Here is a 16,655-nt window from a genome sequence, read left to right as displayed (position 1 = left end):
TGACAGTGAAACTGGAAGGCTGAGTTGCATAAGGTTCTGGCGCTCAGTGGTGATGAGGTCTAACTGGAGATACAAGGGGGTCATCTACAAAGAGGCAGGAATTGAAGGGTGTGGGGAGGAGATGAATCAGAGGAACTACCCCATTCTACAGGCTTTTGGGTGGGGCTGAAGAACTAGATACCCCAAAGCTGAGACCAGTGGCTTCCATCCTCCCAGCCATCATGATTCATACTCAGAACACAAAGTCTTGGTGTGTCTGACTGAGGTTGTTTTCTGCCTGGTGACCATGTGCACGTTGCCACCTCTCCACTTTGGGTATGTTTGGCACATGAAAATATACACAGGGCACCACTGATTTGGCCTGGATACTGGCAGACGTGACTAATCCCCTGATTAAGTTAATTCCAGACTGGCTTGAAATATTGATGCTAACTTGGGATTCTTAAAAAAAAAAAAAAGAGGCAATTTCTGTCTCACCCATGCTCCATCCTCTTCTTTAACTGAAAGCCAAGAGACATGGTTTAGGAGCCCAATTAAATCCAATCCATTCTGGCAGAATTAGAGCATCCAATGAACATTTCAAAACCACTTGGAATCATTTAATAGAGAAAAAGTGCATTGAGCCCAAACTGGGAGCTGTTTAGCTATGTGTGGTAAGCTCTCCAACAACATTTATAAAAGGGAATGTTTATTAAGCATTTACTACATGCTGGGCACTGTTCAACGCATTCAGTCTTCAAACAGCCCTATGAAGGATTTATTCTTATTTTATAGATTTTATAGATGAAGAAACTGAGGCACAGGGAGGTTAAAGGCACTTTTCCAAGATACCCTAGCTTTTAATTGGAAGAGCCTGGATTCGAACCTACAAGTCTGGGTCACAGAGCCAGCTCTTTTAACCACTCAATAAACAGGGTCATTACTGTAGTAGTTACAGTGAACAAGCCTGTGTATATTGGAAGATGGGCCTGATTTGTGAGATGCTGGGGGAGATGAGGGGCTTCCTGGGTGGCTCAGTGGGTAAAGAATCTGCCTACAATGCAGGAGACGCAGATAGATGCAGTTTGATCCCCTGGTTGGGAAGATCCCTTGGAGGAGGGCATGGCGGCTCTCTTTAGTATTCTTGCCTGAAGAATCCCATGGACAGAAGAGCCTGGTGGGCCACAGTCCACGGTGTCACAAAGAGTCAGACACGAATGAAGCAACTGAGCACCCACGCATAGGGGAGATGAGCTTTGTGGACCTGTCCGCATGAAATGAGGGGACGCCTCCAGGCAGCCTTCTGGACTGATAGCAGTTTGGATGCCTTGCCTCTGACAGGGTGAAGTCATCCTCAGAAAATCCTGGGGTTTTCCAGGCAGAAGGGAACCTGGAAACCACTTAGTGTTGCTGCTGGTTTATGGACGAGGAGGTTGAGGCACAGGGGAGTAGATGGATGGTGCTGAGGAGCAGCAGAAGCTGGGTCAGAGGGAGCTTCCTCTTCCAGGGAGCCCTCCCTTCCTTCTCTGCCATGAGGACTCTGCCTCATGGAACCTGCTATGCTGTCCCCCATGCACCCGAGAAGCCCACTTCTGGGTGAGCAGGTGTGACAGTTTCCCCCTGAAGTGCCCAGGACAGCCAGGATGAAATGAAGACACACATCTCCCACCCATAGGGCTGGCATCCCCCAAAGGTGCCTTCACAAGGAAGCCCACTGGCACTGCAGAAACCCTCATCTCTCCGGAATGTGAAGACCCACTCTTCTGACCCAGGCCACTTTTATCCCAAATTGGACCGGCCCTATGCAAACGCATTTCAAAGATCCCACTCAGGTCTCAGGGCTTCCCAGGTGGTGCTAGTGGTAAAGAACCCGCCTACCATTGCAGGAGACATAAGAGATGTTGGTTCAATCCCTGAGTCAGGAAGATCCCCTGGAGGAGGGCATGGCAATCCATTCCAGTATTTTTGTCTGGAGAATCCCCACAGACAGAGGAGCCTGGTGGGCTACAGTCCATAGGGTCACAAAGAGTTAGACGTGACTGAAGCACTTAGCACGCCCGAAGTCTCAGATACTCCTCAGGGCACAAGATTCAACCTCCAGTGAGTTTCTGGAAACTGGGCAGCTCTGGCCCCTCCCCTGCCCCACCCTTGCACCACCTCAGAGGCAATACCCACCCACCACAAAGTGGTGTCGACCCGAAGGGAGCTTCTCTCTCTGGTCATCCAAAGCCAACACATGTCTTACCTTTCCACCTGGAGGTTGACTTTGGAGGGCTCCACGTTGGGATTTTCCCATTCCATCTGCGGGCAGTGCATGAAATAGCAGAGGGTATACAGGGCCTCGGGTTCCCAGTAGAGCGCCCCCTGCTTGTGGTGCAGGGGGGTGCCGTTGCCATGGTGCTTGGCATTGAGCGGCTGCAGGTGATGCATTGCTCGGGACACCAGGTCACCTGTGGACAGAAGTAAGATTTCAGATCCTTCAAGCAGCCAAGACTCACAGAGAAGGGGTGTAGAGATTCTCGAGATTCCCTCATTCAATGGAAATGGTCTCATCAGGCAGAGAGGGAAGCGTTTGTTCATTCACCACATGCCAGTCCACGACTTATCAGGTTTGGGGTGCTGCTTCAAGCACAGCGGGCTGCTACGATAACTCCAGTCCTGCTCTTTGGAACCCACAATTTCTAACAAGGCACAGAAAGCCCTTTTGTATGTGTCTACTTCCAGCCTTCTTCATCTGGGACACACCCCTCTGTCACATCCTCTGCTGTAACCAGTACTGCCTCCCTTGCAATCACAAGAATGGACTATACTGTGTCTTTCCTCTGAGCCTGGGCATAAACTGTTATTCCCTCTATCTAGAACATTCTCTCTCTCCTCTTTTCCAGGCTAACTCCTGCTGATCATCCAGGTGTCGGCTTATATATTATATTCCAGGACACCATTCTGGAATTTCCCCCACTTCCCTGTGTCAGATGCCACACTGTACTTTCTTTATTACAGCACTTAGTACACTGTGACACAGTATTCTTTTTGTCCATCATTCCAAACGATAGCAACTCAGTCTGAAATGACACCTATTTGTGACAGCACAGTTAGAGCACTTTAACATTGAATTCTCATAACACCCTATGAAGTAGGCACCCTTATAAACCCATTTTACAGATGAGGACACAGAGGCCCAAAGAGGTGAAATAACTTCTCAGCAGGGCAGAGCCACTAACAGCAGAAGGAGGATTTGAACCCCAGCACTCCGGCTCCAGAGTCTATGCACTTAACCATGCTCCTTGAGGGGCATGTTTTACTATTCTCAGCACTGGCAAACTCTGAGAACACTCTGGCCTTTCTCATGCTTTCTTAGAAGAAAACTAGCTTTCTCCTTCATCAAACCAGACCTGCACGTTCCCAGGTTGGCCGTGGAGAGAATATCTTCTTACGGGAGACTGGTTGGGCCTGAAGCTCTGACTTTCCTTGACTAAGACTGTGTTTCTCAAATGTGGTTAGCTTGTAAGCAACCTTCAGGAATGTAGTTGTATCCAAGCACCACCTGTATCATTATTTACTTAATCTTCGATGGACTCATTTTATTTTTTAAATACATATATCTAAAAAAGAAACATTATGTCACTGCCATAAATCAGTATCCCTTGCTGTAAACAGAAGGTCATTGTGAAAGTTAATTCAATAAAAAGAGTGTGATTAATTTATACCTGAATTCTGGTTCTGTTTTCTTTTGTTACAAAGGGCAAGTGAAAGAGTTGTTAGGGGCACATATCAAGTGGAGCCTTTCCTCTGAAAGCAATTAGAATGGAAATAGAATTGAAAAGCATCACTCCCATGACCAGTGTTATCTAAGGCACTGCCCCTGTCCCTCTGGAAATCATCTCTTGCACAGTGGGAGGTGTTGCACATCTGGGGAGATGTTCCTCGAAGATATTCGTGATGGTAAATTTGCGTGTCAACGGGGCTAGGCTATGGTGCCCGGTTGTCAGTCAAAATGTTGCTGTGATGCTATTTTTTTTTTTAAGTTTTTTTAACTTATTTAAATATATATTTAAAATTTTTTCGATATTGTGTTGGTTTCTGCCATACAGCAATGCAAATCAGCTGTAATTATACATATATCCCCTCCCTCCCAACCCTCCCTCCTCTCCCCCCATCCTGTCCCTCCAGGTCATCATCACAGAGAGCCAGAATGGGCTCTCTCAGGCTACATAAAAAATTCTCACCAGCCATTCCTCTTACACTTGCTACTGTATGTATGTTGCTGCCACCTCCTCTGTTCATCCCACTCTCTCCCTCCCACACTGTGCCTACAAGTCCATTGTCTACACTTGCATCTCCATTTTTCCCCTGCAAATAGGTTCATTAATATCCTTTTTCTAGATTACATATATATGCATTAATAGACTATATTTGTTTTTCTCTTTCTGACTTACTTGTGAAGCTATTTTTTACATATGATTAATATTTATATCAGTATATTGTGAGTAAAGCAGATTACCCTCCAGAATGTGGGTGGGCCTCATCCAATCAGTTGAAGGGAAAAAATAGAGGAGAAAAGAGAGAAGCCCTTGAATAAGAAGGCATTCTGTCTTCAGACTCATGACTGAAACATTAACTCCTTCTAGAATTTAACCCTCCCTCTCCAACCTAGCTCCCTGTGGGGGTCAGGGACTGTCTCCCCCATTCCCAACCCCTCATTACCCAGCTGAAACCAAGCCTGCAGAGCCCACCAGTTCTCTGCCATCCAGCTGTACCTTTTCATGAGACACTTGTACCTAAAATCCAAACAGCTCAGTGAAAGGCAGGAGTTTCTCCTCTACAGGCCCAAGGCCTACCTTCTAGGTTTCCATTTCTTGTCTGAGGGAGGGGCTATTTCCTCAAAAGGAGATTGACAAGAGGGCTATTCATCCCCTTTGTGGGAGCCGGCCTATGGAGGTGAGGTCTCAGCTGAGGGTGAAAACAGCAAATATTCCCCTTTCTCTTCCACATCCATGGCAGACATGCTTAACCGATCACAGAACTACTATCCACTGAGTGGAGATGCAGCCTTAAAGTCCTTCTTGAGACAAAAGTCCAAGTGGTCACTATTTACTCTGATTGTCAAAGGATAGAAAACTCCATATCCTAAAGCCAGAGTCCTAAGGTGTCATCAAGACAACCTAACCAGAGTACAATCCACTAAGCTTAATATCTGGACAATGATGCAGGGGTTAAACAGACAGTAGTGAGGGGTTAAACTTCCCTACACCCCTCTGCCTTCTACTAAGCCTTAACCTAGAGTCTGACCCTCTTTCTCTCCATTTCCCACAGCAGGAGAATATACGCAAGAAACTCAGAAAAGAATCAGAGAAGGAAATTCTCTTTTAGGGGTAGGTGGGCGGGAAAGATCTTAAGAGGACCTGTAGATGGAAGCTGTGGCATCCCATGATTCTATGTGAGCAACAGTCCAGCTGTTGTTCACTGAGCATCTACTCTGCCAGGCACTGTGAAAAAGCACCTCACATGCATTGTCTCTAGGACTCACAAGGCTCTATAGGGTACTAGACCATTCAGGTATGAGCTAAATCAAATCCCTTATGATTATACAGTGAAAGTGACAAGTAGATTTAAGGGAACAGATCTGACAGACAGAGAGCCTGAAGAACTATGGATGGAGGTTCATGACATTGTACAAAAGGCAGTGATCAAGACCATCCCCAAGAAAAACAAATGCAAAAAGGCAAAATGGTTGTCTGAGGAGGGCTTACAAATAGCTATGAAAAGAAGAGACACAAAAGGCAAAGGAGAAAAGGAAAGATATACCCATTTGGATGCAGAGTTCCAAACAATAGCAAGGAGAGATAAGAAATCTTTCCTCAGGGATCAATGCAAAGAAATAGAGGAAAACAATAGAATGGGAAAGACTAGAGATCTCTTCAAGAAAATTAGAGATACCAAGGGAACATTTCATGCAAAAATGGGCTCAATAAAGGACAGAAATGGTATGGACCTAACAGAAGCAGAAGATATTAAGAAAAGGTGGCAAGAATACACAGAAGAACTATACAAAAAAGGTCTTTATGACCCAAATAACCATGATGGTGTCATCACTCACCTAGAGCCACACATCCTGGAATGCGAAGTCAAATGGGCCTCAGGAAGCATCACTAAGAACAAAGCTAGTGGAGGTGATAGAATTCCAGTTGAGCTATTTCAAATCCTAAAAGATGATGCTGTGAAAGTGCTGCACTCAATATGCCAGCAAATTTGGAAAACTCAGCAGTGTCCACAGGAATGGAAAAGGTCAGTTTTCATTCCAATCCCAAAGAAAGACAATGCCAAAATACTGCATAATGGCACTCATCTCACATGCTAGCAAAGTAATGCTCAAAATTCTCCAAGCCAGGCTTCAACAGTACATGAACCATGAACTTCCAGATGTTCAAGCTGGATTTAGAAAAGGCAGAGGAACCGGAGATCAGATTGCCAACATCCATTCGATCATCCAAAAGGCAAGAGAGTTCAAGAAAAACATCTACTTCTGCTTTATTGACTACGCCAAAGCCTTTGACTGTGTGGATCACAACAAACTGTGGAAAATTCTGAAAGAGATGGGAATACCAGACCACCTGACCTGCCTCCTGAGAAATCTGTATGCAGGTCAAGAAGCAACAGTTAGAACTGGATGTGGAACAACAGACTGGTTCCAAACTGGGAAAGGAGTATGTCATGGCTGTATATTGTCACCCTGCTTATGTAACTTATATGCAGAGTACAACAAGAGAAATGCTGGGCTGGAAGAAGCACAAACTGGAATCAAGATTGCTAGGAGAAATATCAATAACCTCAGATATGCAGATGACACCACCCTTATGGCAGAAAGCAAAGAAGAACTAAAGAGCTTCTTGATGAAAGTGAAAGAGGAGAGTGAAAAAGTTGGCTTAAAACTCAACATTCAGAAAACTAAGATCATGGCATCTGGTCCCATCACTTCATGGCAAATAGATTGGGAAACAGTGGAAACAGTGACAGACTTAATTTTTGGGGGCTCCAAAATCACTGCAGATGGTGACTGCAGGCACGGAATTAAAAGACGCCTGTTCCCTGGAAGAAAAGCTATGACCAACTTAGACAGCATATTAAAAAGCAGAGGCATTACTTTGCCAACAAAGGTCCATCTAGTGAAAGCTATGGTTTTTCCGGTAGTCATGTATGGATGTGAGAGTTGGACTATAAAGAAAGCTGAGTGCTGAAGAATTGATGTTTTTGAACTGTGGTGTTGGAGAAGACTCTTGAGAGTCCCTTGCACTGCAAGGAGATCCAACCAGTCCATTCTAAAGGAAATCAGTGAATATTCACTGGAAGGCCTGATGCTGAAGCTGAAACTCCAATACTTCGGCCACATGATGCAAAGAATGGACTCATTTGAAAAGACCCTGATGCTGGGAAAGATTAAAGGCGGGAGGAGAAGGGGGCGACAGAGGATGAGATGGTTGGATTGCATCACCGACTCAATGGACATGAGTTTGAGTAAACTCTGAGAATTGGTGATGGACAGGGAGACCTGACGTGTTGCAGTCCATGGGGTCTCAAAGAGTCAGACACGACTGAGCGACTGAACTGTACTACATTATTTTAGCTTTACAGCAGTGATCCACAAGCGGGGTGATTTTGCCTCCCAGGGGACACGTGGTAATATCTGGAGACATTTCTTGTGTCACATCCCAGGGACTGTTACTCTACCTAGTGGGTAGAGGCTCGAGATGTTGCTAAACATCCTACAATATACAAATCAGTCCCCATAAGAAAGAGTTTTGCCCAGGAGTCAATAATGCCCAGGATGAGAAATTCTGTTTTACAGATAAGGAAACCAAGGCTCGAGGTCACAAGGCAGAGAAGATTGGAAACCTGGGTCTGCCTGATTCTAATGTCTGTGCTCGTCACCCTACACTGACCTAAGTCCTTTTTACAGAGACAGCACACCGCAGCCATGGCCAGCTCCAAGTCCATGATGGGGCAGTTTGGCATTGTGTAGCCAAGGTGTTAACAAATGATCCTTTCCTTTGATTCAGTAATTCCATTTCTGGGACTCTGTCCCAAGGTTGGAATCCAAAATGCAGCAAAATCTTCATGCACAAGGATTTTTATCCAAAACCTTATTTATAGAATCCAAAATTTGACAAAGAAACAAATGTTTGAAAATCAGAGCATGGTTAAATAAACTCTGGTATGTGATAAAACTTATGCAGTTACTAAAAATGTTTACAGAGAGCTGCAATAAATGAAAAAAAAAATCTTTGTGTTAAAATGGTAAGTGGCAAAAAAGTGAAATTCAAAATTGCATACAGTGATCAGGATTATGTTATTAAAAATATGCACTGAGTAAATAACAGGGGGAAAAAAGCAAAATGTTGACCAAGGATTTCTCTGCCTAGAGGGATTGTGGGGGACATTCCCTTCCAACTTTTCTTGTTATTTCTGAATTTTGAATTATGGCATATGCTTCTTGGGTTTATCAGAGTAATAAGCTTAGCGAGGTGGTGTTTACTTTCTAGTGCCTCCTATGTAGGGCCAGGTTGGGGCACATTCATCTTTCCCTCTGTCTTTCTTGAAAGCACTCATAAAAAAGCTCAAAATAAGAAAAATCAAAATTGGGTGGAGAAGAGAAGAGGATCCATGTTTTGAGGCCACATGTCACCCCTCCAGGTCCCCAAGACCCTGGGAAGGCTTTGGTTTTGGTTGGACTAACCGTGTCCTCAGAGCATCATTCAGTTCGCCCTGCACTTCTAGGCTCTCCGCTTTTTCTCTTGCTGTTTTCTCACCTTATAGGAACCTTCCCTTCATCTTCTCATCTACTGAAGACTCTCAAGGCTGTGACCAAATGCCACTTCTTCCAGGGAGCCCTCCAGGATGCCCTCATTCAGAATCAATTGCCCTTTACTCTGTGTACCTACAACACCTGATGATAAAGTCTAACATGTTACGTGTTTAATTCAGACATGCTTTAGATGCCCATACATCTGCTTCCCCTATTGACTTTAATGGATAGAGACATGACTCATTCATTGCCCTGTTCCTGGTGGAGCAATGTGTTTGGTGGTTAGGGACAAGTTTTCTGGAGTCAGATTCTCTGAGTCTGAGTTTCCAACCTGCCACTGACCAGCTGTATTATCTTGGGTGAGTTAACGTCTCTGTATTTGGGGATAATTATGTCCTTTGTGAACTTGTTGTGTGGATTAAACTGCTAACATGTAGAAAGTACCTAGCATTGGTTTCTTCATTTGGAAAATGGAGATAATAATAGTTCCTAATGAAGCGATCATATAAATCACTTAAAGCACTTGAAATAGGGTTGGGCACATTCTAAACGTATAATAAGTATTCAGCATATATCTTTTACTTTGTATTGTCACTACCATCATCATCTTCATCACCAGCACCATTTTTTCCATCATCTTGGCCACCATTATCATCTTCATCATCATACTATCTACATCACCATCAGTGTCATCACTGTCATCAGCCCAGTCTCTGGATCACAGGCCTAAAGGATGTCTCTGATGAGGGTTGGTCATGGGAGATGAAATCGGCATGGGGATTCTACAATCACTAGCTCCACTTCAAATCCCACTCTATGTGTGTGCTATCTGCTGCTTCCCGGTCAGCTTCATTCATGAACCCAAAGCAACAAACCCACTGTCACTAGCTACACTGAGTTTGGGTGGCTAGAGTTTGGTTCTAGGAACCTACTTGAGAATCTGCTTATAATCAGGTTTCCCAAATGTCAGTCATTTGAAAATCAGCATCATGAATTCTCACATATCTGTGTGCCATAGGTCCGATTTATTTGCTTAATATTTTTCTTTAAATTGGCTCCTTCTTTCACACAATACATTCATTGAAAAAAGAAACTTTATATCAGTGCCATAAAAGGAAAACCAATATTTTTCTAGCACCCATAAAAAATTCATGGCAATTAAAAATAGAAAGTGTTTTGTGTATTGCCTGCAATCTCCCTTGCTACCCTTTGGGAAATGGAGCTCTGCCTTCCAGACTCAGGTTATCAGTGCAATTCCCTTTAAGCTGTCTTCCTGCATGCCACTGTGATCACCCTGAGACAAAGGATTGCATATTCCAACATGGGTTCCTTTCCCCAAAACCTGTACTGTGACAGCACCTTCAATTCCTTCCCTGCTGTTCATCCACAGTCAGCTACCACTTTCTATGTACATTTTCAAAATTTCCCACAACCCTGGGGTAGGAGGTATCATCACTCTCTTTTCAGAGATGGTAAAGCTGGGAATCAGAGTGATCAAGTTACTTGACCTAGGTCACACAGCACAGATGAGGAAATCAAGGCACTCTCCAGCATCATAAACCATGGTTTAACTTGCCTCCCAAATTTTATTGGGCTCCAAAATCACTGCAAATGGTGACTGCAGTCATAAAATTAAAAGATGCTTGCTCCTTGCTTCTGAAGAATTGATGCTTTTGAACTGTGGTGTTGAAGAAGATTCTTGAGAGTCCCTTGGACTGCAAGGAGATCCAACTAGTCAATCCTAAAGGAAATCAGTCCTGAATATTCATTGGGAGGACTGATGCCGAAGCTGAAACTCCAATACTTTGGCCACCTGATGCAAAGAACTGACTTATTGGAAAAGATCCTGATGCTGGAAGGATTGAAGGCAGCAGGAGAAAGGGACAACAGAGGGTGAGATGATTGAATGGGCACCACCAACTCGATGGACATGAGTTTGAGCAAGCTCTGGGAGTTGGTGATGGACAGGGAAGCCTGGCGTGCCGCAGTGGGTTGCAAAGAGTTGGACGTGACTGAGCGACTGAACAAAGACAACTCATTCCCTATTTTATACATGAGAAGATTGAGTCACAGAAGGGTTAAGACCAGTGACACTTTACCATTGAAAAGGGTCACAGGTACATTCTAGTGGCTAGAGGCAGCAGGACCTTATGAAAAGACCCCATTTCCCCATTTACATTTGAGAGGCTCCTTGTCCAAGCAGAGGGCTTTTTTTTTTTTTTTTTCCTGGTGACACTGAGGAGAGACAACCCAGAAACCCTTTTTATGCACAGTTGTAAATTAATGGTCCTGTTTCGAGTAACACATTGAGTGGGAACTGCAAGTTCACAGTTTAGTGTAAAAAGAAAACAGAAAGAGGCATTTTTCAATGAAGCCCTCATTTTTTTCCCCTTTAAATAACAGAAAGCAATTACTCTACTTAATGGCTGTCCAATGCAGGTTAATTGGGAGCTTGGGGGCAAGGCAAGGAACATTGGGCAGAAGAGCTGCAACAAGGTCTCAGAGGACACAAATATGGGATGGATGGGACCAAACGAAGAGTCGAGTTGATTCAAAAATGAGCACAGCCAGGGCCTCTGCTTTCCCTGGAGATGGGGATCTTACCCAGATCAGGTAGGGAGGCCTGCCTGGTCTGCTCACTGGACTCTAAGTACTGTCTTGCTAATTTCCTGGTTCTCACGGTTAAGAATCACCAGCCTGTGTCAGTTTGGGGACCTTTGTGAGTTAGCTTCTCACTCAAATAACGTGAGTGGCTCAGCTCAGCTAGTAAAGGATCTGCCTGTAATGTGGGAGACCTGGGTTCGATCCCTCGGTTAGGAAGATCCCCTGGAGAAGGGAAAGGCTACCCACTCCAGTATTGTGGCCTGGAGAATTCCAAGGACTACAGTCCATGGGGTCGCAAAGACTGAGCGACTTTCACTTTCACTTTCAAATAATTTGACATACAGAGATTCCAGTTCTAGCCCTCCGAGTTCAAAATTCAGTTCAATAGAACACTAAATATTTGACAAGAATTTCATTGAGTTCCCCTCCCCTGTAGCATTTTCTTCAGCTTTTGTTTCACAGACTAGTTCACTATGGGTCATTCGTGTATTCATTGGACATTCAACAGGTATTTCCCAAGCTAAGGGCAATGTGTTAGGTGCTTAGAATGCAGAACTCAACTGGACACAGCACAGTTAAGCAGAAAAAGAAAAGATGATTTGAAATGGGACTCTGCCACTTAGGAGTTGTGTGGCTTTCGGTAAAACATTTATCCTTTTAAGTCTTAGTTTTCTTATCTATAAAATGAGAATAATAATACCTTTCATGTGCTTAAAGCATTTGGCACACAGCAGGTGGTCTGGAAATAGTGGATGTATTTTTGCCCCAAGCCATAACATCACCACTATACATCACCACTGAAGGCAGTTTGGGGTTTTAATATGATGCCCTGAGGATAGAAGCAGGGTGTATACAGAAGTTTCAGTGGGCAGGGGCAGGGTGAGGCGGGTGGGAGAGTGGGGGTGGGTCTGTCATCTACCTGCTGGTGAAATACTCGGTAACCTTTGTGAATTCTCACATCTCCAATTTAGTTTTGAGGACAGCATTCACAATACCTGGTACAGAGCAAACTGTAGATCCTCAGACCTGGAAGGAACAAAGGTCTGACTAACGTTCTGATATTATAGAGGCAGATACAGTCCACCCATATCATCTAGAAATACCCAGGCTTCCCCCAGAGACAGGGAGTCATGTCTAGTGATGAAAGCTCTGCCTGGAGAACTGGATTCAATTTCAACTCATCAACTCACAGGTGTGGTTGATCTTAGACAAGTTATTTATCCCTTCTTACCTTCATTCCCACATCTATGTGGATAATAATGGTTACATTGGAAGTAGCTCATGTAGATTTTTCATAGTTCCCTAGATTAACATCTATTATTGTTGGCTATTAAGAAGGCTATAGTCAGGGGCTCTGCCCTCAACCCTGAGCAGCCTAGTTCAAGAAGAGCAGGGACAGCTGGGAACAAACTCTCTCCATCCCACCATTGCTGGAACAACAGTGGTTTCTGGAATCCGCACGGGCAGAGTAACCTTTGAATATGAAGAACAGCTCTCTATGTACACAGACAGGGCAAGGCTGTATTGATTCAGACCATAGAGCAAGTCAGTCTAAATTACAGTCAGATCAGAAAAGAAGGCAATTTTATTACTTTCCATCGCCGACGTGGCTTATCAACATGCCTCTGCACACACATTCTACGGGGCTGACTTAATGAATGGAGGGAACCTATTCATAATTAGCAGCACCTATTTGTGTGCCAACAATTCATATGCGAAAGTCAATATTTAACAGCAACGACAGCATTTAATTTACAGAACAAATTGTCCTTAAAAACAATTTACGTGGCAAGCTGCTCCTGCGGACTGCCTGCTTAGGTAAAATGCAGATTTGTTTAGCAAATCCTTTTCTTCAAGAGAAGCACTGGAATTGAGCGGAGCTCCAGCCCAGGTGCTAGGAGGGGCCCTTAAAATACTTCAGGACATACCTTTGAGACCCCAGAGGAGAACGTGTGGGGGCCTCTTCCAAGGTGGCACCCATGTAGACATGATCCAACCCTGTAGCCAAAATCGGCCTTTCCAAGGTCATGGGCATGTCTTGGAAATTGGTGGAGTTCCAAACAAAACGGCATTTCTTCTTTGAGATGTTTCCCCAAGGGATCTGCTTGGACCAGCTACATCTGAATCTCTGGGGGGGCTATTAAAATGTAGACCTTTCCTTTTCCCGTTCCAACTGTTGCAGATATCTCAAAATATCATTCACACACATCACCACCTCAAAATAATAGGTCATCAGAGTTGCTGCTAGATCTTGTTTTATAATGTTCTAATAAAAACATATAATGACTATATCACAGTTTAGCTAAGATATATTGATAACTGTCTTTTAATATAATTAGCTTCCTTTACAAACTGGTACACTTTATTTCATGCATTTAAAAATACTGTTCTAAGGCAGGGTCCACAGGCTTCATCAGGCTGCCAAAGGGGTCCACAGAATCCTTAAGTTTAAGAACAATCATACAGCTGACCAGTGGCTGGAAGACCCTGTAATCAAAGGCATCTCATGACTTTGGCGATTTGATGGGAATTTCCAAATTCAGGTGCCAAGAAAGTAGCTCCAGTGAACATAAGGAGCCCCTTCAGCTCGAATCAGCGACTGCTTCCCTTTGCAGAGGTGCAAGCCATGTACTCAAGGTAGGATGACTGTCCTGGGTATACAGGGAATTCTTGGGAAGAGGTACAAGTTGCTTTATGAGTCCTTAAGTCTTTTATAGTTCAGAATTTTCTAGAATTTCACACTACCTCATACTTTAACATACTCTAGCATTTCTGTGATCATTACTCTAGTTCCATCTGGAGCTAACACACAGCTGTGTCATTTGACAATCAATTGGATCATAAGTAAATACAGATTTATATTCCTCTGGTTGGCCAGACTCAGCCCAGACCTAAATTAGGAGGTGTAGAAGCACAGCAATCATTACTCAAACTTGGGACACCCCAGCCTTCTTCTCTCCACCTTTCTGCCCCTTCTCTCCCTCTCTTCCCATCCCTCTCTTTGTCTCTGTCTCTCCCTTTTTTCATATTTTCCAAGGACTGACTATGTGCCAAGCAGTATTCATGGTGCTGAGGTTACAACAGTGAACAAAACAAATATCTCTTCTCTCTGTGAGAACATATTCTAATAGCAGGAAACAGATAGTTTAAAAAAATGAGTCAACTATTGAGGGTGTCTGGGGAAAGGAGGGAGGGGAATGATTGCTAATGGCTATCAGGTTTCTTGTTGGGGTGATGAAAACGTCCTAAAATTGATTGTGGTTATGGTTGCATAACTTGGAATTACACTAAAAGCCATTGAATGATGATATACTTTAAGTGGGTGAACAGGATATAAATTATATCTCAGTGGACTTGTTACTGAAAAACAAAAAGAAATATTGAGCATGTCATAGGGTAATAGCTGAGAAGAAAGGTAAAGCAGTGAAGAGGAAACAGAGTTCTTAGGGTGTTATAATTTTACATAGGGTGGTCAGGGAAAACTTCATTAAGGGATAACATTTGGGTGAGGACTTGAAGGTAATGAGGAAATAAGCTATGTGGATATCTGGAGGATGAGAGTGGTTTATACAGAGGGAACAGTATGTGCAAAGGCCCTGAGGTATGTCTGCTATGTTCAAGGAACAAGAGGTACCAGTGTGACTGAGTTCAGCAGGCCTGGGGAGGAAGTGGAGGAAGATGTCTGAGGGATACAGGTGGGGAGCCTGGATGAAATTTTGAGGATTTGGGCTTTTCCTGTGGATCAGATGGTAAGCCAGTGGAGGATTCTGAACAGACGTGGTCCCGTTGTGGAAATCAACAGTCTTTACAGCATTAACCGTAAATGTAGTGCTAGGGACTAGGGTGCGAGGGACTGCAGAGACCTCCCTGGTGGGTGTCGGCTTGTTGAATTACCACAACCACATTCTAAGTGAAGTATTACCATATTCTCTGTTTTATAAAAAAGGAAATGGAGGCTTAGAAAAGGGTAGGAGGCTGACCTCCATCAGAGGCAGTCTTTACCAGTCTACCTGACTCCAGAGCCCTCGCCTTCACCACGGCCATCACTGACCTGTGTACGTAGCGGGTGCTTAATAAAAGGAGCCACCAGATAGGTTACAGAACACTGCCCTGAGCACAGTCAGCCCCTTGGGCACAGAGTAGGCAGAGAACCAGCATCCACTTACTCAGTTCTGCGATGCTGCCGACGCGGGTGGCCAGCAAGGACTGCTCGATGGTCCTCAGCTCGGACTGGCTAAACATGGGCAGCTCTCCCGGCTTGCTGGCCCGCTGCGGGTCCCGGTGAAGGTTCAGGCTGTCTGGCAGGCAGAGCACTCCTGCAGGTGGCGGGAACAGAGGGTGAAAGGAAAACAGATTGTCATTTTTCTGCTACCCAAAGGAGGGGTGCGAAACCCCTCAAACCCCATGCACAGCCTCAAACCACACCAGAGTTGGTAATGCAAAGGAAACATGGGAACCAAGGCTCTGCATCCTCTTGGAAATGATGTCTAGGTCTTTCCAAAGGTCTCCTGATTTAACAAACATCCTTCTGTATGTGCACATGCCCAAAGGACACAGAAGAAAATCATTTCCTCAGAACTGGCAGGGACCCCACCTGTGCAGAGACTCAGTGGGGTCTCAGAGACTCAGACCACCTCTTGAGAACTCAGTGGTCATGGTCCCACCAGCCTTCCCGAGGCAGCTGCCACCCCAAGCGCCCTGGAAGACATCTCTCCTGGCAGTCCTCTGAGGGCTCGCTTTACTTCCCCAGCAAATTCCACTCTGGGTGGTTGGGCTGTTATCTGTCAGACAAAGCTCTGACTTTCTCCATAGAGCTGTATTTCAGGAGCTAAAAAGTCCCCACGGGCTTGTGTAGCTTGTATGGTGAATACCCATGGGAGATCCCTGGAGTCCAATTATTTTTATCCCGTCCTTTCCATTCCATGATCATTTAGTGAGAACCTGAGAACTTACTTCGATTAACTACTCAGAAATATTCACTGTTCCTGTCATCACCACAGCCTCCATAGGCAGAGTGTGCTTTCTTGCTCCTTGACTTTTGGTTTCACAAACTTTGGCTAAAGGTATGTTAAGAGATATGATGGAACCAAACGTCTGAAAAGCACCTGTGCAGTTGAACTTGCTCTTTTGCGCTTTTGCATTGTCATGAGAAAAACACACCCTGCTTAGCCTGCTGGTGTAAGGAAGGTGAGAGACCCACAGAGCCGATCCAGTATAATCTGTAGCTTGGAGCTGCCCCACAAAAGCAAGTGTTAATTTAATATGCCATTGA

General features: G+C 44.5%; 1 protein-coding gene across 3 annotated transcripts in view; it reads right to left on the bottom strand.

Moving 5' to 3' along the window:
- ABTB3 (ankyrin repeat and BTB domain containing 3) overlaps window positions 1–16,655 on the bottom strand; it is a 328,126-nt gene that overhangs the window by 116,180 nt on the left and 195,291 nt on the right. For all 3 annotated transcript variants that reach the window (XM_061417216.1, XM_061417217.1, XM_061417218.1), the window contains exons 2-3: window positions 15,550–15,699; window positions 2,225–2,429 (exon numbers count right to left, since the gene is read on the bottom strand). In XM_061417216.1, coding sequence (XP_061273200.1) covers window positions 2,225–2,429; window positions 15,550–15,699 — 355 coding nt within the window. The remainder of the gene's footprint in view (window positions 1–2,224; window positions 2,430–15,549; window positions 15,700–16,655) is intronic.

This window comes from Bos javanicus, chromosome 5 (assembly GCF_032452875.1).
Source record: "Bos javanicus breed banteng chromosome 5, ARS-OSU_banteng_1.0, whole genome shotgun sequence".
Taxonomy (NCBI): Eukaryota; Metazoa; Chordata; class Mammalia; order Artiodactyla; family Bovidae; genus Bos; species Bos javanicus.
This window is presented reverse-complemented; position numbering and strand designations above follow the sequence as displayed.